At 38.4% G+C, this 23,162-nt stretch overlaps 2 protein-coding genes across 3 annotated transcripts; one reads left to right on the top strand and one right to left on the bottom strand.

Moving 5' to 3' along the window:
- Positions 1-1,476: 1,476 nt before the first annotated feature.
- LOC117297432 (fizzy-related protein homolog) lies at positions 1,477-16,256 on the bottom strand. Of its 2 annotated transcripts, none has more exons than XM_033780466.1 (13): positions 16,109-16,256; positions 14,676-14,979; positions 14,017-14,069; positions 12,902-13,026; positions 10,306-10,522; positions 9,449-9,632; positions 7,857-7,922; positions 6,787-6,889; positions 5,598-5,779; positions 4,624-4,857; positions 3,469-3,573; positions 1,664-1,756; positions 1,477-1,519 (listed from the first exon to the last, which is right to left on the bottom strand). In XM_033780466.1, the coding sequence occupies exons 2-13, from the start codon at positions 14,748-14,750 to the stop codon at positions 1,478-1,480; spliced, it is 1,479 nt and encodes a 492-aa protein (XP_033636357.1). In that variant the 5' UTR covers positions 14,751-14,979; positions 16,109-16,256; the 3' UTR covers position 1,477. The 2 variants fall into 2 exon arrangements, with proteins under 2 accessions (XP_033636357.1, XP_033636358.1); XM_033780467.1 differs by having other exon boundaries at positions 12,908-13,026.
- A 2,128-nt stretch (positions 16,257-18,384) lies between these two features.
- On the top strand, positions 18,385-22,637 carry LOC117297620 (protein FAM183B-like). The gene is made up of 4 exons (XM_033780745.1): positions 18,385-18,716; positions 19,448-19,507; positions 20,970-21,073; positions 21,865-22,637. The coding sequence occupies exons 1-4, from the start codon at positions 18,575-18,577 to the stop codon at positions 21,976-21,978; spliced, it is 420 nt and encodes a 139-aa protein (XP_033636636.1). The 5' UTR covers positions 18,385-18,574; the 3' UTR covers positions 21,979-22,637.
- The last annotated feature ends 525 nt before the right edge of the window (positions 22,638-23,162 follow it).

Below are 23,162 nucleotides of genomic sequence, written 5' to 3'. Positions count from 1 at the left end.
GCCCTGGGAGCTCTGGGTACTTTAGAAGCTCTGTGGTGGTCTCTGATGCATTTCTGACACCTATTTTTCCAGGTAGAAGTGAGCTACTTTTGTGTGATTTTTCCTTCTTTCTTTTTTTTATAATAGGTTTAAGGGAAAATAAGGAATGTAAAGCTCAAACAATTTTGGGTTCGCCTGCGATTTTGTTACAATTCCGGAAAAAGAAAGGGGGAAAAAATAATAGTAATAATATTTTTTTTTTTTTTTGACGATCTTATCCCTTATTTCTGCCCTTGAAAATGCTTTTTTTCTCACCAAAAACCATTTTTATAGGTTCTTGATTTGAAATTCGGTTGTGTAAAAGAAATTCTTTTGCAATTAAATGTTTGTGATTTTAACGATCCGTCGGCGACGCACATTTTAAAATATATATAGGCCTATATATTTGGCGAGAGCGATGTGTTTTTGTGAAAGAGGTTGTTATTCAGCATAGGGTATAACTGGAACGAGGTTGAGATTAGACCCCAACATAGAAATAGAACCAATGAAGAAAGCACGTCGTCCGGACGTACAGTGTGTTCGCTGGTTGTGAGGCAATAGCAGGTACCAGTTTACCATGGCCTGCCGGCGATCTCAGATTCGTGCCGCGCCGCTCATTGGTTCGTGTGCAAACCTGCACGTACACAGTACACAGTACACATGGTGCAAACACGTGCATTGTTTTTTCAGTAGACTTTCAAAAGTCTCCACACGTGTTATCTTTGCTGCACCAGCAAACGCATTACACGCAAACATTATTGAACCGTACCACTATAAACGAAGCAAGGAATGAGGCAAGTTTATACATCTGTCGCTGCTGCTGCATGCATGCGCGATGCCAGGAAGACAACAAGCCGTAAATTGGGCCAGCTGCTGGACGGCAATTTATTGTTTAGGTGCCGGTATTTCATGAACGACGTGTGGGGATCCGCGATAATAACAATTACAAAGGTAAACTTACATTGTCTGACTAGAGAAGAGGGATTTGAGAAATCCAAATGTATACCCCCAAAAACCTACCCCCCGAATTTTATAGCAAATTCACATCGAACTCGGAGACCACAATTTTGAAAGGAAAAAAAAAACGGAATTCCGGTTTAAACCGGAAGATTCTCATGCCTGGCTTTAGTGTTAACTTCAACACTACACCATGAATAACATACCAGGTGTAATTCCTACTTGGGCATTAGTGTTAACTTCCAACACTACACCCTAAAGAACATCAGCAATAACAGGCCTGATTCCAATTTGGGTTTTCAACACTACACCCTGAAGAACATCAGCAATAACAGGCCTGATTCCAATTTGGGTTTTCAACACTACACCCTGAAGAACATCAGCAATAACAGGCCCGATTCCCACTTGGGACCTGTCAAATTGCAGCAATGGTTCCTATTTGGGGCATCTGTATCTCCTGATGTGGCCCAGCAGCACTGGGTCAATATGATGACTTCTTTCTTTATCTAATATGATTAAATAGATTCAAGACGGATTTGGATTCCTGTAAAGGGAAACATAAAATCAAAATAACATCAAAATAATATTAAGGAAAGTAATTCAAACTAGTTTTCGATCAGGAAAGCATAATATCAGAGAGTAAAAGTTCTCTTATAATAAATAACTAAGTGTGCAACTTTCTACAAACCTTTGATGATCTTGATTTGCTGAAGACATTCCAGAACCTTAGAGTTTCATCCCCAGCTCCCGTTACTATAGCTTCCCCATCAGGAGATACAGCCTACAAAAAGAAAGACGGTAACATCTTAAGAATCAATCTTAAAGTGCAAAACATCCATGTAATATCAGTTCCTGGTCTTAGTTTCTTAACCCAACCGATTTGGAGATACGATAGTAATTATAGCTATGTTTTAAGAATTAACAATAGAATACAACAGAATACAATAGAATACAGTACGATACAGTACAATGCAAAACAGTATAATACAATACAATACAATAAAATACAATACAATACAATACAATACAATACAGTACAATACAATACAATACAGTACAATGCAAAACAATATAATACAATAAAACTTTATTGTCCCTGTATGGGAAATTCCTTTTGCCCTTTATCTTAACATAAAAACACACAAATATAAAATACCAAGGACAAAACTGGTTAATTGGTACAATAGAAAAAGAGTAGGCCTAAATTAATATAAAGTTAAAAAGTTAACCATAGAAATATACAAGGGCAGATACTGAAACAGTACACTATACAACAACAACAACAGTAAAATGATATAACAACCATAGTGGGGTTAGAAACCGAACTATACCACAGCTCACCGTTCCAGCTGCCTAACTGTATAACTTAATGGCAGCCGGAACAAATGAGCTGCCCTACCTGCTGAATACCGATAATTTTGTTAGCATGTTTGACTGCTCTACCCAATTAAAACCTTACAGTGCCAAATCCTTGTATTGACCTCTTGCACGATGCAGAATGCACCTCTGTATAAATGCACATCCACCATTTCCACCATTTTGGAGTGATTTCCTAAGAGTACATTTAGGCTCCTAAAACGGCCGATAAGATTGGCACATGTAAACGCACTGTGCAATGTGAAATGAGTGTCATGGCCGAGTGGTTAAGAGCATCAAATTCAAGTTCTGGTGCGTTTTCACCGGAGTGTGGGTTCGAATCCCGGTCGTGACACTTGTGTCCTTGAGCAAGAACCTTACTATAATTGCTTCTCTTCACCCAGGGGAATAAATGGGTACCTGCGAGGGTAGAGGTTGATATTGTGAATGAAAAAGCCTTTGGAGCGATATAAACTGTTGCCCAGGTTGTATACTCCCAAGGGAGCTGAGAAACATTAAAAAGGGATGTTATTGGCCCTATGACCAGGGCACTAATGTAAAGCGCTTAGAGAATTAAGTGTTAGTTATTAGGCGCTATATAAATCAAAAGTTATTATTATTATTAAATGGGCCAACATCCAATTGCTAAAGTGAAGGATTCATTAGGGCTGAGACCCAAGTAACAGTTGCTAATAATTTGGTCTGGTACAAAGAAATCCAGGCTCAGTCTTAAAGTACAAACAATTTCATGGGGAGTGACATAGAAGGGGAGGATATGGGAAGAGGGTCACATGCTAGCAAAAATGCCTAGTCTGTATTATTGTTGTTGTTTAATTTTGATTTATAAATACAAATTGATCATTGGAAGACCGCTCTAGTTTTGAATAATTGACAGAAATAAAGGTTAAAATCATCCATAGAGAGCTGGGTGGAAATGTTTCAGAAGTTAGTTTTCTGTTCGGTAAAACACACAACGCTGTTTATTTATGGGTATCTGCACCATGGCAAATATTTAGGTTGTATTTGAAGATAGCCGGATATTCAAACTGTCTATCTCAGCTTAACTTCCACCTTCCATATGTGTACTAAAGGGGTGTGATAAAGCGCAATTATAAGAACCTAGTATGTAATACTTACCAGGTATAAGACTCTATAGGTATGCCCAGTCAGCTTGGCTACTTCTACCAATGATGGGTACTTCCATACCAGTATCTGATTCTGTGAATAACCGTGTGTGCTCACCTGTATCAAACACACAATCAACATACATATCAAATACTTAGACCAACTCGGTTCTTTCACCACAACACATAGAAATCAGATTTGGGGGTTTTAAAATTAATAATAATAATAATAACTGACATTTACATTACGATAAATACAGAAAATTGCAGAGGAAAAGAAAATACAAATAACACAAATAGATCAAGAAGGAATTAAATGGGAGAAGTCAACCATGGGTATTAAGTGCATAATACAATACAGTCTCTATCCACTTGGGTGAGTAAACGCATGGGTTTTAAGTTTCAACTTAAATTGTTCCAGGGTGGGGCAGTTTTTGATGTGGTGTGGAAGACTGTTCCATAGTTCAGGTGCATTAAATTGGAAAGCACGTTGACCATTATGATTTGGTGAGAACTGGATAATAGTAATACTAGCGGGATGCCGTCACTTCAGAGGGAGCTGTTTCTCACAATGTTTTATACTACATGTATCAACCTCACCCCATTACTCGTAATCAAGAAAGGTTTGATGATAATAATTATTTTGAGTAATTCCTAATAGTGTCCACTGTCTTTAACTGCTCGGCCACGACACTTCCACTGATGCAACGTAAGACTTCTAAAGTCAAGCTGCTATGCAATGCCTGTGTGCACAGCCACAATCATGAGTACAAACTTTGTTTCGTGTCCATTTTTAAACAACAGTTTGAAAACCACTGATGAACAAGGCAGTTTGAACTCAATGTTTTATTTATATATCAATTAACAATCACTGTGTCAATGATGATACAAAAAATGGTTGCGTTTGTCAAACGCAAGATCAGCAAAGAGTTACTCAGTATTTGTCTGTTGTTCGTTTGGTTCCTCCGTAACAAACAGTGTACCCCCAATTTTGGCTGTGCACAAAGTATTCTTTTTTTTTTATTTATTTATTTCAGCCCGTCCCAACCGCGCCAGTAACAGGACAGATATAACATTAAGTGACATTAAGTAGCACAATAAAATTATTTAAAAGAATACAATATATTTTATGTTTGTGGAAATAGAGCTGAAAGTGACTTTCACTCACCAATTCATTATCATGTTTGGACCAGGCAAGATTGCAGACTTGTGAGCCTGTATCTACTGAGTTCAGTGGTTGTCCAGTTAACGTATTCCAGAAACGGATACATCGATCGGCCGTACCGCCCCCTGAGGCTAGTAGACCATGCTGATGGGGTGACCAAGCTATGGCTTTAACGGCAGCTAGATGTTCAGTGTATTGCTGCACTGGCGTTAGACTTGAGTTGTTCCAAACAAATAACTATCAATCAAAAACAGAAACAAACGGTTATTAACAACAGACACTTCAAAGGCACTGGAAACCTTTGGTAATTTGTCAAAGAGCAGTATTCTCACTTGGTGTATCCCAACATATGCATAAAATAACAAATCTGTAAAATTTGCCTGAGGCAAACATTATTTTAGCAAGCATGTACAGCGGGTTTATGCGACTCTCCTGAAAACTTTGCTCTGTAAGTTTGGTTTTCTTTAAAAATCTGACAACTAATGAGGCTGAAACTTCTACAGGTAAATTATATTACATACATCTTCATTCACAATGAGTAGAGATTCATGTCATGGCCAAAAACTTGGCCAACAAAAGGTATCAAAACTATTTAATAATTAATAATTTGGGGGAGGGGGGCTAATCATCCTTACTCGCAGCTAAGAGCTGAATTGCGAAGGACGTGGCTACAACGTGTTCGAGAAGCAGGCATGCAAGGGCGCCTTTGGCAGCCAGCCATATCAACCCATTATGACCACGGAGCACAGCCAAAGATCCAAAGTGTTTGATTTTTGTTCCCAAGGGAGGAAGACCGGATAGTCAGGAAAACCCTCGTGGCACAGCAGAGAACCAACGCACAACTCAACTCACATACTGCCCTGGACGGGTATCGAACCAGGGTCACCTTGGTGAGAGGCGAGCACTTTACGCACAAGCCAACCATGCCACCCTGTAAGACCGAAATAACTAGCCTAGTGACCAGGTCATAATTTAACCTTATTATCGTTGCCTCCTGAGGCTAGATGTTGATGATCAGGTGACCATTTCAAGCCGCAAACTTCTTGTCGATGCCCGGCAAGACGTCTCTCCGGGGTGGTAGGGGTGCGTACATCTCTCTGTAGAATCATTCGATCCCTACTACCCGATGATAACATGTCTGCATTCCATGCCAAAGCACCTGCAAATTCACACATTCACCATTAATAATCATTTTTACTTAATACAATGTAACAATTTATTCATCTGGCTGGAATCATCTGTCAGCTTGTCTTATTGTCAAGACGTTCATGTCCTTGTCCCGTCCACGTCTGCCACAGGGAAAATTCTAAAAGCACTATGTTTTTCAAGTTTTCCCCTGCATATCCGTATTAATGTTAACAGTCTAAAGATCTTAAATTTGTAATATTGACGTTTCAATCCCTGTTTGTAGTCTGTAAGTAATGCTTTATTTGATACATTTTGTTGTTGTTGCCAGTCTTGGAATAAATATCTATACCACTACTACTACTACTAATAATAATAATAAAAAGCTTTAGGCATATTTAATGATTGTAACCATGTCACCCCGTATATATGATTTCAAATGGGTCACCCTCAAAAAGTACAATCTATACACAATCAAAGTACAAAGTAAGAAACAACATTGCAAGAAGAAGGCAATCAAAAGTTGGATTAAATTGCAAAGCACAAACATCAAAAGGGCAAGCAATGATAACACCCCCCAAAAAAAAAAATGTTTTTAAAAACGCTAGTTAACAAAGAAAACAGCACGACCATGGTGGAAACACATGGTAAATTTGTTAAAACCTCCAAGTTTAATAACAGAGTAAATAAATAACAGCACACACTTCAAAAACCAGTCCAGCCAGAACAGCCCAAATCAGTCATTCCGGGCCACATTTTGACATACACAACAACAATGTATACAATCTTTCATAATTGAGACCATTTCTATGTTTACTAGAGCATCCAAAGTTACATACTGCTATGAAAATCATGAAAGCAAAAACAAAAAAAACCCAAGCAAACCAGAAAATAAAACAAGGAAGTATACAAATAAAATAATAGTCGGAACTGAAAACAAAATATGGCTTTTATAAGACGGAAAGTCTAAACTCCGCCACGAGGTGGAAGAATCTCACCCCTGAATGAACCATCGGTATGACAACTGATGACCAAACTTACCTACTCTTGCCGAGTGACCTTTAAGTGTGTTGACCCGCTTCTGGGTAGACGAGTCCCATACTTGTACCAGTCCCTTATGTGTTCCTACAGCAACTAAATTGCCCTGTGTTAATGAACACAACAATGATGTGTAAGAAGGCTGTGCAGCATATTAATTTGATATTGATTTATTGCAAGGAGGCATTTTGGCTGAAAAGTTTGCAAACCCTTCCTCATTTCAAAGAAACCAAGAGGTGCACTTTCTTCTTATTATTATTTATTTGGCAGTTTCAGATACAAATACAAAGTTACAAATATTTTATGCGAAAAATGTATTAATTGAACCAAAACGGATTAATTGCTTAACAAGCTCAACCAGCCAGAGCCCAATTTTATAGAGCTGCTTAAGCAGAGAATACTGCTAAAAAATCCCTGCTTAGCAATAGTAAGCAGGATACCAGTCACAAATTGTACATGTGGCATGGTGTTTTGGCTGGTCACCTTTTTCTGGTTAGCATAAATTGGTTTTGCTTAGCTTATATTTGTGCTGAAGCAGCTGTATGAAATTTGGCCCAGAAAATAATGAACATGTAGAAAATCTAATTCAACATTCATTCTCAAATGCAAGTATCGTGCGTATCAAAAAACGAGAAAACAAGACAAAGACCATTATATTATCTTATGAAATCAAATATTCTTTTTTAATTCTAGTTATAAAAAAACCTTCAAACTAAAAAGAATTACAGCAGTATAGTATCAAAACAATTTCAATTTTTGAGTTCAAATAATGTGTTAAAATTAACATTATTACAAAGTTTAGACAAAGATGCTTATTTGATTCTCAATGATTCTGTAAAACATGCAATATGAATTGCAAGTTGCAAAATGAATTGCAAGTCACGCACAAATATGTGCAACAATTAGATAAGTCTAAGTATACAATGTATGTTACTTGAGCAAATTTCTTAAATGTTTCAAAGTAACCAGCAAATGAGGTAAAGTCTTATTCTACGGTTTTCTTTTGTTGAGTTTTACTCACAGCAGCTAGCTGAAACACAGTATATAAACTATAATCAAAGAGTCATTCTTACCCTTTCATTCCAAGATACCGATGTCACTGTATCACCATCCACTGATAAATCACATAGTCTAGTTACCTGTAATAAAATTAACCCAAACAGTTATTGTTTTATGTGGTATTGTGGTATAACTTGTGCAATTTTACATTTTAATATTTTTTATGTTGCTGAACAATAGGATTGTAAATTTCATGTATTTTTATATACCTGATGAATAAACCATTCAATTCAATTCAATTCAAGGTCAAAGTTGAGTCATCTCTCATTTACACACAGATAACTAGGTGGGTCCAGGAATCTGTACATGTAACATTTAAAAAATAATATAATAACTAGTTCTTATGTAGCACATTTTACAATAACAGTGTCAATGCGCTTTATACTAGTGCCATGCTCATTAGGCTAATAACATTCATTTAATCTTTCAACGCTCCCTGGGGAGTACACAGCCCAAGCTGCCGTGCGCTCAGAAGGCTTCTTCATACACAATATCAATCTTAACCCTTGCAGGTACCAATTTATACCCCTGGGTGAAGAGAAGCAACTATGGTAAAGCATCTTGCTCAAAGACTCATGTCACGACCGGGATTCAAACCCACACTCTGATGACTGAACCACCGGAACATGATTTCAATGCTCTAAAACACTCGGCCATGAGACCCAAATAGTTTTCTGCTTCAAATATTTCAGTATGTCATGTAGGTTAAAGACACTGGACACTATTGGTAATTGTCAAAGACCAGTCTTCTCACTTGGTATATCTCAACATATGCATAAATAACAAACCTGTGAATTTTTTTTAGCTCAGTTGGTCGTCGAAGTTGCAAGATAATAATGAAAGAAAAAACACCCTTGTCACACGAAGTTGTGTGCGTTTAGATGTTTGTTTTCGGGACCTCAAATTCTAAATCTGAGGTCTCGAAATCAAAATCGTGGAAAAATACTTTTTTCTTGAAAACTACGTCACTTCAGAGGGAGTCTTTCTCACAGAGTTTTATACTACCAACCTCTCCCCATTACTCATTACCAAGTAAGGTTTTATGCAAATAATTATTCTGAGTAATTACCAATTAGTGTCCACTGCCTTTAAGTGATGAATTAGATAAAATGTGCTATGGATATGAGCGCTATACAAGAAGCCGCTATCATTGTTAATCCATGTGACTTCAAGTCAAACAACTCAACTTGTATCGATCAGGGAAAAAAAATGAAAAGTTCTTGGTTCAACCCCAAAAATCATTTCAAAATTTACCCACTCAGTTTCCCTTGTGGTTTATATTGATATCTGAAACAAAAAGTCGCATCCCCTTAAGGTTATCCCCTGTCTGCCGCTTCCCAGGTTGTATCATAATTTGGGTGTGATCCCTGGCTACACGGCAGTTAACGGTTGTATGGCTTCTGACTGGCACTCCCGAACAAAGATATTGACAAAATAGGGACACCGCCAACATAGGGCTAGATAGCTCAGTTGGTGGAGCGCCGGCACGTTAATCCGGAGGTCGTTGGTTCGAATCCCACTCTAGTCAATTCTTTGTTCAACCCCCAAAAAAATTTGAGAAAAAAAAAACAGTGAATAAGAGTGGATAGGTTACAGTCTACTGTACCTGACTTGTACACGCACTCCATAGATAGACACAGGTTCCCAGACCAACACTCAGGATATTCGTTGAGGACCAATCGACCAGATTAAGATAGAAATCATCTTGTAGTTCCGGAGCATCGAGCACCTTGAAGGGAATCTTGGATATCTTACGCATTGGTTTACGAGGTGAAAGTAAAAGCTTTTGGCTGAAACAAAACACACAATCAAAGTTGTTAACACAAAACATGCATATTGACCCCTGGCACGCATGTCACACGCAGCGACTGTGCCACGCTCACCATTTTGGTGGTCAATAGGTTTAGGTGTAAACGCCGCGTCGCCTAAAATGCGCACTTCACTGAATAACGCACAGTGGCATTGCCCACCAAAATGGCGGTTCCAAGATTAATCTGATGATGACGTCAGGTGAATTGGGTCAATATCAGATGTGAGTGGACCATATAATAAATAAGGTACGCATATCGTCCGCTCAGAACTATAAGCAGGCCTGCATTGGCCTGTATGCTTTGATTTTGAAAGGGCAAGGGCACCTAGATGCATTTTCTCCTTAATACTAGGGAACCCTATGAGGAAATTGTAAAATTCTACTGCAGCATTTCAAGGGCACCAAGGCAATAACTATCAGACCTGTATAAGCTCACTAATGGCAATATCATTCACGTAATGATCAAAGGGTCCTTAAATGAAAAATTCATATAAAGTAGAACAAGTCAAAAGTCTTTGGGAAACTTTTGAAGGGGCACCAAGGTCAATAACAAGGGAAACAGAGGCCATGGCCTCAGTGCCCTCTGTTAAACTCCAGACTTTTTAGTCCATGATATATTAACACACAAAACAAGGATCTATTTTGTGACCCACCTTTTACTCCCTACGGGTGATAGTGAATATGATGAAGAGTCTTCACTCTTAGCCACGCTGGGTCTCTTGGATTGGACGCTATACTGGAATAGATTTCTCTTGGCCTTCTGTGGGCTAACCATCCGCCTATCTTCACACTGTGGGTCTTTAATCTTATCAATGTTAGCTCCAAGAAGCTCGTTCTTCAGGAGACAGTGGTAGGCTAGCATGTCTGTAGCTGCAAATATAATCAATTGTACAATACCGTAATTTTCGGATTATAAACCGCGGTTTATATGTTGATTTTGACATTTTTTTGAACCCCTGCGGTTTATTCTCCGGGCGGCTTGTAGGCCGACGTATAAATATTTAAGAGAAAAAACGGCATTTTTAAAAAGAAAGATTGTATGTAAAACATTCTAAATATTATTTTTTTTAAGAAACGAGAACAAAAATCTGCAAAACATGCCTGTGTGATGACAAAGTCCTGTTGAAAATCCCACCCCATTTGTATTCCGTGTTTCCTTTGTAAAACGTTAATCAACCGCCGTCAGCGCCCTCGCTCAGCGAAACTCAGACTAGACTTGTCCCCGTCTATTTATCCTAGCAATACATGTATATATATGCTGACGTCAGACATTCAGGCTGCACTCGTGTGAGAACGAAATAGACTGGTCCCCTGTCTATTTATCTTACGATCTCTACATACTGACGTCAGACATTCAGGCTGCACTCGTGTGAGAGCGAAATAGACTGGTCCCCTGTCTATTTATCTTACGATCTCTACATACTGACGTCAGACTTCCAGGCTACACTCGTGACAGCCAGCGGTTTCTTCAGCTCAACCACAACATCAGAATGGTGAATGAACGTACACAAAGAACTATGCCGCGCCTGGGTTCAAACCGCCCTCATTGTTGAGTCCATTAACCTTGAACATGTAGCGGCACTTGTGTAAACTCTCTGAAGGGCAGAGTTTCTTATTTATTACTGGTCTCACAATATTGGGCGTGATTTTAAATAAAGGGTTCTTTTAATGCTAAATCTTGTTGGGATAGATTGCTATCCTATAATAGATCTTTTCAATTACGATCAATAGTGTAAACTTAAATACATTTCAACTTTAATTACGACGCAACTCGCGCATTGTGGCAACTATACAAGACTGACTGATGTGCCGCCCGTCCGTCACTGCACATCGCCACAAAGAGGACCGCAAACAAGCACGGCCCCTTTGTGCGCATGCTGTGATTGGCCATTTGATGATTGGCCGGTGGTAGTTCCATTCATAAAATCTTGGCTAGACTTCGGACGGATCGGCTCCCTATTGTACAACACATTCAAATTCTGGAAAAGGGTTGTTGATGGAAACAAAGGATAATTCAGGACTGATAGTGTGAAATAAAAAAATCACCCGTAACGCGGCAGGTTTGCGTACTTCACTTCCGTGTTTTGAGGTTAGTTTGTTTTCATGTTTTGTTTTTTTTTGTTCGCGGCTTATACTCCGCGCGATTTATAATCCGAAAATTACGGTACATAATTTATGTCATCCAACATGTTGATATTTCATTTTCAACTAACACATTTTGATCACAGCAGTGACTACACTTTTATTGACAAACTGTCTGCTCAGAACTATAAGGTTATTAATGGCAATTTCAAATACGTAACAATCAAAAGGTCCGTTACAATGAAAAATGCATATAAATTAGAAAGAAAAAAAAGGAGAAAAAAAGAGGAAAGTTTTACTTGGAAAATGGATGATTCTTTTTGCCAAACAAATACTTTGAAGATCACTCTTGATTAATAAACCCAATTTACCAGGAGTTCCAATATTATATGCAAAAGCAGTTTTACAAAATGGATACAAACTGCACTAAGGACCTATTAGTTCTGAGTAGATGAACCAGGGTATTGGTTATAGTTGAGTAAATCAGGCCAATGAATCACAACTTCTTGATTTGTGGAATTCATAATCATTGACGTTAAACCAATGTTTGTATGAGGAAATTGGCTGTTGCCAGCTTGGTGTTTATATCCCTTTGTGGGAGTTTGCCAAGTTCCCTTGATGGCAAGATCAACAAACAAACAAACAATGGCTTCATCTGGGTATTAAATCTAGGATAAACTACGTCCAATCAAGGTATTAAAATGCATCACAGAACATCTGGGTTTGTACAAGAATAGACTGGTCACTGTCTGTCTGAGGATAGAGACAGGCACTGATCTTACAAAAAAATGGTTTCATTGGAAAGATATAATATGCATTTCATTGATCATAACTGCAAGTGATAACACAAGTGGGGGCAGCATTGGTGTACACACACAGTATTACGGCATACAAGGTCAAAGGTATATAGGCCTACGGCATGTCTGGCAGGAAACCGACAGGTTATCAAGGCCAGTATCTGGCACTGTTAATGAGCTTCAAAACGTGACTTCAAACAAAGTACCGATGGGAGTGGAGTAAATTAGTGTAAATTTATTATTCAAGTCATAAATTAAGGTAATGTTATTTATAAAATTAATTGAAAATGACAAAAACAATATTTATAAAAATAATGAATTATTTATCAAATTAATTGAAAATAAGAAAAAAAATGATACTTGCACTTACCCTTACCTTTGCTGGTATCAGTCTCATCTTTAGGTCTTCTCGTTGCCGTCGGTAACTCTTCATTCTGCTCTTGAATTGAGTTAAATCCAACATACCAGTTGGTCCCTGCACGACTTGGAATGAATCTACATAGTCACATTAGAAATAAAACTGTCAATTATCACGCCTGTCATAAAGACAAAATTCAATTTACACCAGGTGCGCTCAATTCACACCAACCAGGTTTCCATGTTTTATTTGTAAACCAGGGTAAAGGTAAAAGCTGATTTGTACTTTACCTGCACAAGAATGTAAAAGGGTAAACCAAGAGCTCAACTTTTTAAATAAATACAATTTAAAGAAAGGTGACTGAAGTTTCTTAGGGAACCTTTTCCCATGTTTCCTGGTTACTCGATCGATCCTTACTTAGCACCGCTACTTAGCATAGTTAAATACTTAATTTATGCTGTTTTATGCTGTCTTAATAGAAGTTTCATAAGGATTCAGACAAAACATTCCTATCAGTTGTCGCCCGACGTCCGCGGATATTCGGATATTAAAAGAATATCCGGTTACTTGGTTGTAATTACAGAACTATCCGGTTTATAAATAGGTATTCGCGCCCTATGCGGATATCCGGTTAAGAGAAAAAAGGCATTCGCGGTTACGGATAGGAAAACCTATTCGCCATTAACCGGATATTCAAATAATTCGCCCATGCCTAACTGCGACCCTAAACTTGTTATTAACAAAATTTATCATTTACTTGCAAATTTATCTTTTTGGGAAATACATCTCACACAATCGTACCTCCATATCCGGCAACATCTCCTACATACCTCAAGTGAGTTTAAAGTATACTAAAGAGGTCTTTGATGCATTTTTCGAACACTTTTTTGTCACTCACTGTTTTTGGAAAATAAAGCTAATTGGGTAGGTAGGGCATTTTAACACACTTGATAATCATATCATACACAAAAAAGTAGGTAGAAAAAAAAAAAACTTTTTGCAGTTTCTGACCTTCCACCACTATTGTAAAATGACAAGTAACTGAAAGCAGAACATTAACTTCTTAATTTCTTTCCTTCGTTCATTTTTTTTTTTTTTTTTTTTTTTTGGGGGGGGGTTCTACTTACCTGTCGCTGTATCTGTCTTTATTAGGGGATGCAGCTTGACCAGGAGACAACGGCTTTAAAGAATAACAAATACAATCAGCATTATTAGTAACACGTACAATTGCAATTACCAAACCTCAAGTTTGATTAACAATACTGTGTTGCAAAATCAATTCAATCGTGTGGAGACACTGTCAAGCATGGTTCATACTTCCTGCGAAAGCGAACTGAATTAAGACGTTACAGCTCTGTTTTTGTTGCGAATGATTCGCTGGAGTCAAGTAATGCTAGTTATTTGTTGCAAATTTGTGACGTCACAATTCGTATCACATTCGCATGAATAATAAACCGGGCTCAAGTCCAGAAGAGTTTTCAGATAGTTAATTTATTCTCCACATTTAAAAAAATATAGACATTTGATTTACTTTTACAAATGGGGAACAAAATTACAATGAAATACAAAAATATGTAGGCGTAGAGTACAACAAACAGTATAAGGAAAAGCATTAAATACGAAAAAAACACAATATGTACGAGCAAGTACAATGAACAACAAAAATTACATTAAAAACTACCACAAACAAAATAAAAGATACAACAGCACCTCAAATGATAAAAAGAAACAAATGAAGGATTCAACTTGTTATAAAACAGTTTAGAAATGATTGTCAGTTACTTACTGTTAATATCGGAGAGCCCACAGATCCTTGGCCATTCTGCTGACTAAGAAGTCGTTTCTCATAGTCCTGATTCATCTTGCTTTATTATAAAAGTTCTTGTATTGTTCCGATCTAGCTAGAGCCCATGTTGACTGTTAAGAGAACACAGCTAGCAGAATGCTTGTCAGGATTTGATCAATTGTTTATCTGGTTCTGAAGGTGATTACATGTATGCCAAGCTGGTTACTGGCTATACTTGAGTTGAGATCTTCTTCTTATCGTGTCGAGATGGCATGACTAATTACAGCAGCGATGCTAAATGTACCTGTAAAATGTGGATTAAATGGTACAAAATGTTACAACATTTGACTTTTAGAGTGGTCTGACAAGCCTGAAATTACACGCAGGCCACTGAGGCCACTGCCCCTAGTCTGCGCCTCAATGCCCCTTTAAAAAGATTCCCATTTACTTAAAGATTTTCCAATGGAAGTGCCCTATGGAAACTGAAAAAGGTCTTGCCCTTTCAAAGATAAAATTCAAGGCCTGGTCTGATATGATTAAGAGTTTTATGAAACAAACTTGTAAAAACTTAAAAACATTATTCAGTTTCCAACTTGTTGACGTGAAAGACAGTGTGCGCCTAGTCTTGGCTCAAGGTGTTGGCTTTTTAATACAGTTTTTAGTAAAACGCCCTCTCTTGGTGGAACGGGATGACGACATGGGCAAAAGTATCCATCGTGCTTAAAGCCATTTGACACTTTTGGTAAACAGTATTGTCCATGGCCCACACTTCGTGTATCACAACTTATATATAAAATAACAAACCTGTGAAAATTTAGGCTCAATCAGTCAAAATATCGGAAAACCCACCCTTGTTTCCGCCGTGTCATGACATGTGTTTAAAATAAATCCGTCAATCTCGATATCGAGAATTGATATTGTTTTAATGTTTTCTCAAAAAGTAAAGCATTTCATGGAATAATATTTCAAGGGAAGTCTTTCACCATTACCTGTAAACCCTGTAAATTATTTGTAAATCTGTGAACTTTGAATTTTTGTTCTGCTCAGAAAGTGTCCAATGGCTTTAACGAAAAAGGCACAACGGCTTTACTTTAGTCTTTGAAAACTTAGCATTTAAGACATGTATCGAAGGTGGGCTGTAATGGTGACAGTGATGAGACCGATGTTAAAACCGGAGCCATTAATGATTAACAGCTCAAAAAGGTGGGCTAGCGATGGGCTATCTATCTATTTGTAATGGTCGACTTTGCTGGGGGCAGGTGGACTGATTTAAATTTCGTATTATTACCATCACTCATAAGCAACATGCATAAAAAAGACAGAATCCAAAAGACATAACTGGCCAAGCAATGCAATTGAATACAACATTTGCACTGGGCGACTGCGCAAGCGAGTGCGACTTTACTAATTTATAATAAATAAATTACACTTACGGATGAGCTCCAACAAGCAACATTGCATATACACGATTCATACACCTCTTGTGTTGGAGATTTTCCTTCCTAAATAAATAGCACAACTTGTTGGAAAATGTTGTAATGAGTGTTGTATTTTTTTGACAAAGCGAATTTTGAAAACAAACATGGCGTCTAACTGGAACTAGTCTAAACAAAATCAAACCTTTGAGGGCGCACTTTATGCTTCTTATACATACAGAGGGCGCTGTGTGTCCTTTTAATGGGCCTTTTTTCAAAACCTCGGCCCCGAATCTACAGATAGAGCTTCGAATCTGAACTTATTAGACCACGTGGCCATGGAGGCAGTACTGCATGAAGGTGATGTGACCGAGTCTGGATTTTATGTGATAATGCATGATTTGTACACGGCTAATGGCAAACACAACAAAATAAGTGGTTTATAATTATGCCCTGTCGTGATTTTTACCCATAAAAAGTGGAGCGCATTAAAAGTAGCCATGCCTAAAGGTGTTACTTTTTGCATAAGCGGAAATAGGCTTATGACACACAAAATCATGTAAATTGCCCCACTATAAACCAGTGTACATGTAGTTTGTATACTCGTCGTGGGGAAAGTTGTGAGAAGACTGCACTGCTCTGTGCAGTATGCTGTCAACGGGATTTTTACACAGCTGTCCACCGGGCCGAGGATCATTTTCACCCTGACAACGGTTGGATTTATGTTTTGCAGCCATTGGAAAGCCCATCTCAAGGTCTCTCGGTTCATTTTAATTTTGTGGCTGTAATGGTCTTTTCCTACTAGACCTATGCAATACTGTCCGGAAACATTATTGCATATGCAATAATGTACGCCGGACGATTTTGCATATGCAATCGTGTCCGCCCGGACGCTGCTGCATAATGCAATTGTGTCCGCCCGGACACATTTGCATATGCAGTTGTGTCCGCCCCCCGTGCAAAACCGTCCTTGCAGTAAATTAAACGCCCTTGGTCGACGGAACACGTTCGCGATTTTTTTTACATACTAAGTGCATGTCATGAATGACATGGGAAATGTTCGGCCGTTGGGTAATCGCTGCAATCATAAAAATACGTGAATATTCATGGTGCACGTATGTGTAGGTTCAGTATATGCACGCTCGCTTTCGCGCGCACATAAAAAAAGTCATGTACATGTCAACCGGACGGTTTTTGCATAGCCCCAGACACGATTGCATATGCAAAAGTGTCCGGAGCGGACAGTATTGCATGGCGGACACAGTTGCATCTGACACCGGTTCAAGTCCGCCCCGGCCCGGTGTAACACCCGTTCCATTCTTATTGCTTCATCCTTCGGATGATGGGACACTAGCCGGATCATGTGTGTTATTAGGCCAGGCCTATGCACGGGAATAATGGTGCGATGTGCACGCTGTGTGTTCCGGAGTTTGATTTGGCTGCCACTTTTTGGTCGCCTGGGCCGGGCTGGCTGAAAAATCTCGGTATCAAAATAAAGCAGAAGTAGAACGCACATAACTATTTTATAAACAGTTAAAACGATGTTCTCAAAAGAAAAAAGCATGCAGGTGGCAAAATAATTTTTGGGCACCAGATTAAAAACTGCTTTTCATGTGGCAGAAAATGAGAAAATCGTTCCATCTTATATTCTATTCTGATAGCAAAAGGGCAGGTGGCCACTTTGTGTCCGCCAAAAAAAGACTCGTAAGCCCGGTGTCGCATGCAATTATGTCCTATATGCAATAACACATGTACTATCCGGAGGACATTTTTGCATTATGCAACAATGTCCGCCGGACGGTTGCATATGCAAAAGTGTCCGGAGCGGACAGTATTGCATGGCGGACACAATTGCATCTGACACCGGCCCCTAATTAATCTGCTTTCTGTATCTGTATCTGTATCTGTATGGTACTGCACACAAACTCCACTATCGGGATATCCATGGTGCAGGCGCGTGGTGGCTAGTAGTGGATTTCTGGTCACTATAACTTGTGGAAAATGCGTTCGCACAAAACGTTCAATTTCATTTATAGGTAGCAGCTGAAAAGCAGCAAAAGGGGAAAAATTCATTAAAAAACGTTTAGCTATTCTGATGATTATGATCGCTTGATGCGAGAGCTTGGTCCCAATGCGATCCCATGTGTACTGTGAGCGCACGCGGGGTCTGTTTATCTGATGCATGTTGCAATGTAGCAAGATCCCGGCCCTAGCAACCATTGTTTATTTTTGGTACCTCGTTACAACCACAGCACAGTGCGTGTGTTACTTAGTGAACGGGAAATGTGTGTGTACACAGCATGCAAGAGCAACAAACCGGCCGGCCCCCGAACCCAACAGAACGGTGCCAACAACGGACAACAACAGACGGCGGCCAAACAAATTCAGCTCTTCCTATTAAAATTTGTAGGTTCGACGACATTTAGTCAGAGTTATTAAGTACAATTAATATATTTAGTAACTGAATTATTGAAGAAAACAACCATGGCACAAGCTGCTGCAGCCGCCGGTCAGAAAGAACCGACCAACATCGTCCATCAAAATGCCATACTCTGTGAAACCATCAGGAAAGAGAATCAAACTCAGAAGTTGTACACAAACTACAGCATTAACCCATTCAAGAAAAGTAAGTACAAATTTGAAGGCTTTAGTTTTTAACTTCTTTCAAATAAGCTTAATTTTGTAGTAGTTTTATATTACACCATATCTATGACTATAATATTAACTTCAGGGCAAGACTAGACCAGAGCTAGTGTTAGTCATTTTCCATTCATCCAATATTTCTTAATAAAAGTTCACATAAACTTTTTAAATAAAATATCTATCTCAAAACAAAATAAATATCAACTTATTTTGTCAAGGTAACCAAAAGTGCCCAGCCGTCGATTTCACCAAACTCTTCCTAACTTGGGATTAATCGAAGGACTTAGGACGGCTTCAGATCCGTATCGAAGTACGTAGGAAGGATGCATTGAACCCATCCTATAATAACCAGTTACTCATCCCAACTCGAGTTAGGATTAGTCCTAGCGTTTCTTGAAATCGGCTGCAGGATAAGTGTTTAATACACAAAGTGTCTAGACATCTACTCCTAGAACTATACGGTTTCATTCCGCTATCGTCTACGATAGCGGAACGAAATGGCATAGTTCTAGGGTGTTCTTCTAGGACTGGAGTACTAGACATTATGCCAATTTAATAAAATCAAATTTGATGCTTTCGCAAAATCCTGTTTCCTATTTCTTTGAAGAACACAATTAAACTGTAGCTGCTGTGGGAGGCGGTATTTGTTGTATGGCTGTGAATAATAAGTTGAATTCATTTTGTTATAATGTATTCCACCCTTCTTCTACACAGTGTACACATTAACAGGGAAGCCCAACTCGCTACATGATTCAGCAGATGGTGAAGAGGATGGTAAGCTTAATCATAGGATAATAATAAATCATAGGATAATAATTATTATATAACACCCAAGCAGATCCTCGCCATTTGATTGGAGGGATGTCCGTCACGTGGTAGCAAATAAATGTACCATTGCACGCTGAGTCACTCACCGTGCTTTTTCGTTCCATCCGAAAAGTACCATTGCACGCTGGCAGCGTGCAATGGTACTTTCGGATGGAACGAAAAAGCTGAGTAAAAACATCACTGCGTGCGCGTGCCTTTGGTAACGCAGCAGGTGTTACTGCAAGGCATAAAAATAAGTAAAATTTCTAGCATTCGGCTTCTACAATTAAAAATTGTAGGCCTACGCTTTGTTTGTTTTGAAAGTTGTATCTTTCAATCAAAATGACAAAGATCTACTTGGATGTTATATAAAACAAATAATGAATGTTTTTCATTCGTGCAATGGTGCGAATATGTTCATTCGTTGAAAGCTGGAATGTTCCATTCAACTCGGCTCCGCCTCGTTGAATAGAACATTCCATCTTTCAACTCATGAACATTATTCGCACCATTGCACTCATAAACATTCATTATGTGTATATAATTGAATGTTGAGTGACCATTTTGAAGACAACTAACAAACAAATTAAATGACATAAAAACAACAATTGAACACAAATGAACCAGATTAAATACATATGGAAAAGTCATATTTGATCTTTATCTGTTAAAAAAGTTGTATTTTTAACAGTCAAAAAAAGTTGTGCTTTGTTTACCCTTAATTAGTTAGTTACCCTAGCAGTATAGTGGTATCGTCCAAGAAAAGTTCAAATACAACATGGCGGACACTTCTAGTTTTTACTAATTTGGGGTAAAAAAAAAACTTTTTCAGTTAAAAATACAACTTGTTCTAGAGACTAAAGGTTGGCCTTGGTGCCCCTCCTCTAAAAGTTTCACACAGCCTTTCAAATTTTCAAATGCAAGTGCTCTTTTTTAAAATAAAAATGGCCTTGCCCTTTCAACAATGATATTCCAGACCCGAGTATTATCCAATTTGGATGTATACTGTAATCCCCTACAGCTTTTAAAAGTTATTAAAGGCAGTGGACACTATTGGTAATCACTCAAAATAATTATTATTATAAAACCTTTCTTGATTATGAGTAATGGGGAGAGGTTGATAGTATAAAACATTGTGAGAAACAGCTCCCTCTGAAGTAACGTAGTTTTTGAGAAAGAAGTTATTTTCCACGACCTTGAGTTCTCGACATCAAACATCTGAAAGCACACAACTTCGTGTGACCATGGTGCGACAAGGTTTTTTTTTTTTGCTTTCATAAATATCTGGCAACTTCGACGACCGACTGAGGTTTGTTATTTATGCATATAATATATGTTGAGATGAATACACAAACTGTGAAGACTAAGTTTTTGACAATTACCAATAGTGTTTCAGTGTTTTTAATGTGTTGGTTTGATTTACCTCCAGATCACTTTCTGCGCATCATCAAGAGGTCTTACCAGGAGCCGGTTAAAAAGTTTGAATTTCCACAGACTGAAGCCCAAGAAATAGGTTGGAATCATAGACCACTGGTAAGTCAACTTTCCCAGAAGAACCTTCAATTTAATGCGAGTTACAGCACACGCTGAAATTTCCAGCTTGGCCCATTGTTGTCGTTTGTAAAAGAATAGAACCATGTTTATCTGCAACTCAATGCTCAGTTTAAAGGCAGTGGACACTATTGGTAATTGTCAAAGAATAGCCTTCACAGTTGGCGTATCTCAACATACGCATAAAATAACTAACCTGTGAAAATTTGAGCTCAATCGATCATCAAAATTGCGAGATAAGAATGAAAGAAGAAAACACCCTTGTCACACGAAGTTGTGTGCGTTTAGATGGTTGATTTCGAGACCTCAAATTCTGAAAACTACTTCTTTCTCAGAAAAATATGGCACTTCAGAGGGAGCTGTTTCTCACAATGTTTTATACCATCAACCTCTCCCCATTACTCGTCACCAAGAAAGGTTTTATGCTAATAATTATTTTGAGTAATTACCAATAGTGTCCACTGCCTGAATATCGTTATTTTGAAGTAGAATGATCTAAACAAAAATAAGAAGTTCTGAGAGTATTTGGTGTAAACTTTCCATTCACAATCTGCAGGCTAGGCATGCTACTCCCCATACATAAGACCTTAACCTGATTGTGACAAGGTTTATTTACTGTACACACTTTCTGGAATTGTGTCCAGCAATCTGAAAGAAAACAGTCTCAATTTTACTTGTTAAAGCTCATCTTTCCTTGCCCACCTTAGAGTGTGCTATAAATGTTAACGATTATTAACAATGTATTTTGCTCTATTGCTGTTTTTTCTTTGCAGCTTCCTCAGGACCGAGAGGATCGCAGACTTCACTTTCCGAGACAAAACTCTGAAATCACAAAATACATGGATGAAGCTTGGAGGCAGAAGGAGCAGCAAGAAAACCTTCAATAGTTCTTTTCTTTAATAAAAATGTTTTTATTTTTAACTTTTCTTTAATACTGATAATCAATGAGTCCGGATGGTTGATTCAAGTACTGTGGGATGATATGGGCTGGGTTGTTCCAATGAATTCTGGAAATGCCATCAAACTTGTTCCTTAATTTCTCCTTTGCTGTCAAAAAGCAGTACCTAACTTTTCCACCGGTCTACAATCTTACATAATGTAGTAAGAATGTAACACTATCACTTACCTATACAGTATAGGGGCACCACCTGGTTTGTAAAGATTATTATTTTTTTTACCTTGAAGTTGTTGTCAAGCATTTGTTTAGCATTTTTTAATATATCCTTAGTTATATCAATTATCTCAATCGCTGATGAATGATATGTACAGTTGGCTCTTGTCAAAAAGACCACCATAAAGAAGCGGTTCTGGTTAAAAAGAGTTTACTCTGAAGTACAGAATCTCATTTCTGTTTTGCTGTCCTCTTGCAATAACGCCGTTCCAGTTGTAAAACGATTATTTAGCCAGTCCCAGACTGGAGTCAACATAATGGATGCGTTCGTTTAGCTTCCCTGGGTCGTCCCTGCGGTACTCACTCAGGTGAGCTCCTGACAAGAGCTAATTGAACGATCACACTCGCCCTCTCGTGGTGACGGCATGCACCTCAGGTCACCCCCAAGTGACCCACTCCACAAGCGAGGCACTGGGGGCTGACCCGGGTGAGCCCCGTCAAAGCTATTCGAATGTACCGGGGCAGACCGGGGTCGACCCAGGGAAGCTAAACGAACGCACCCATTACTTATCACTGCCTCATAATGCATTAAGTGACTACATGTACATGTTCATAGTACTGCACTATAAACTATATAATACTATACTATACTACATGGATACTGTTTTCTATGCTTATAGAAGCGCAATATATTATTATGCACAATGCACTAACAGACTTATGCAAATAGGCCAATTGCATAAAAATGAAAAGGTGCACACATGTACAGTACTTGCCAATGATTAATCTTCATTGACCGCATTTAAGGGAATTTTTTAGCTTGTGCCATCGTATGCAAGGGACTAGTTGGCTTTTTAGTGCAGGCCTGGAATTTCATGGAGGCCATGGCATTTATCCCTTAAAAAGTTCCTCATAGACTTGAAGATTTTCCAATGGAAGTGCTCTTTTCAAAATGAAAAT

Source organism: Asterias rubens, chromosome 12 (assembly GCF_902459465.1).
Source record: "Asterias rubens chromosome 12, eAstRub1.3, whole genome shotgun sequence".
Classification (NCBI taxonomy): Eukaryota; Metazoa; Echinodermata; class Asteroidea; order Forcipulatida; family Asteriidae; genus Asterias; species Asterias rubens.
This window is presented reverse-complemented; position numbering and strand designations above follow the sequence as displayed.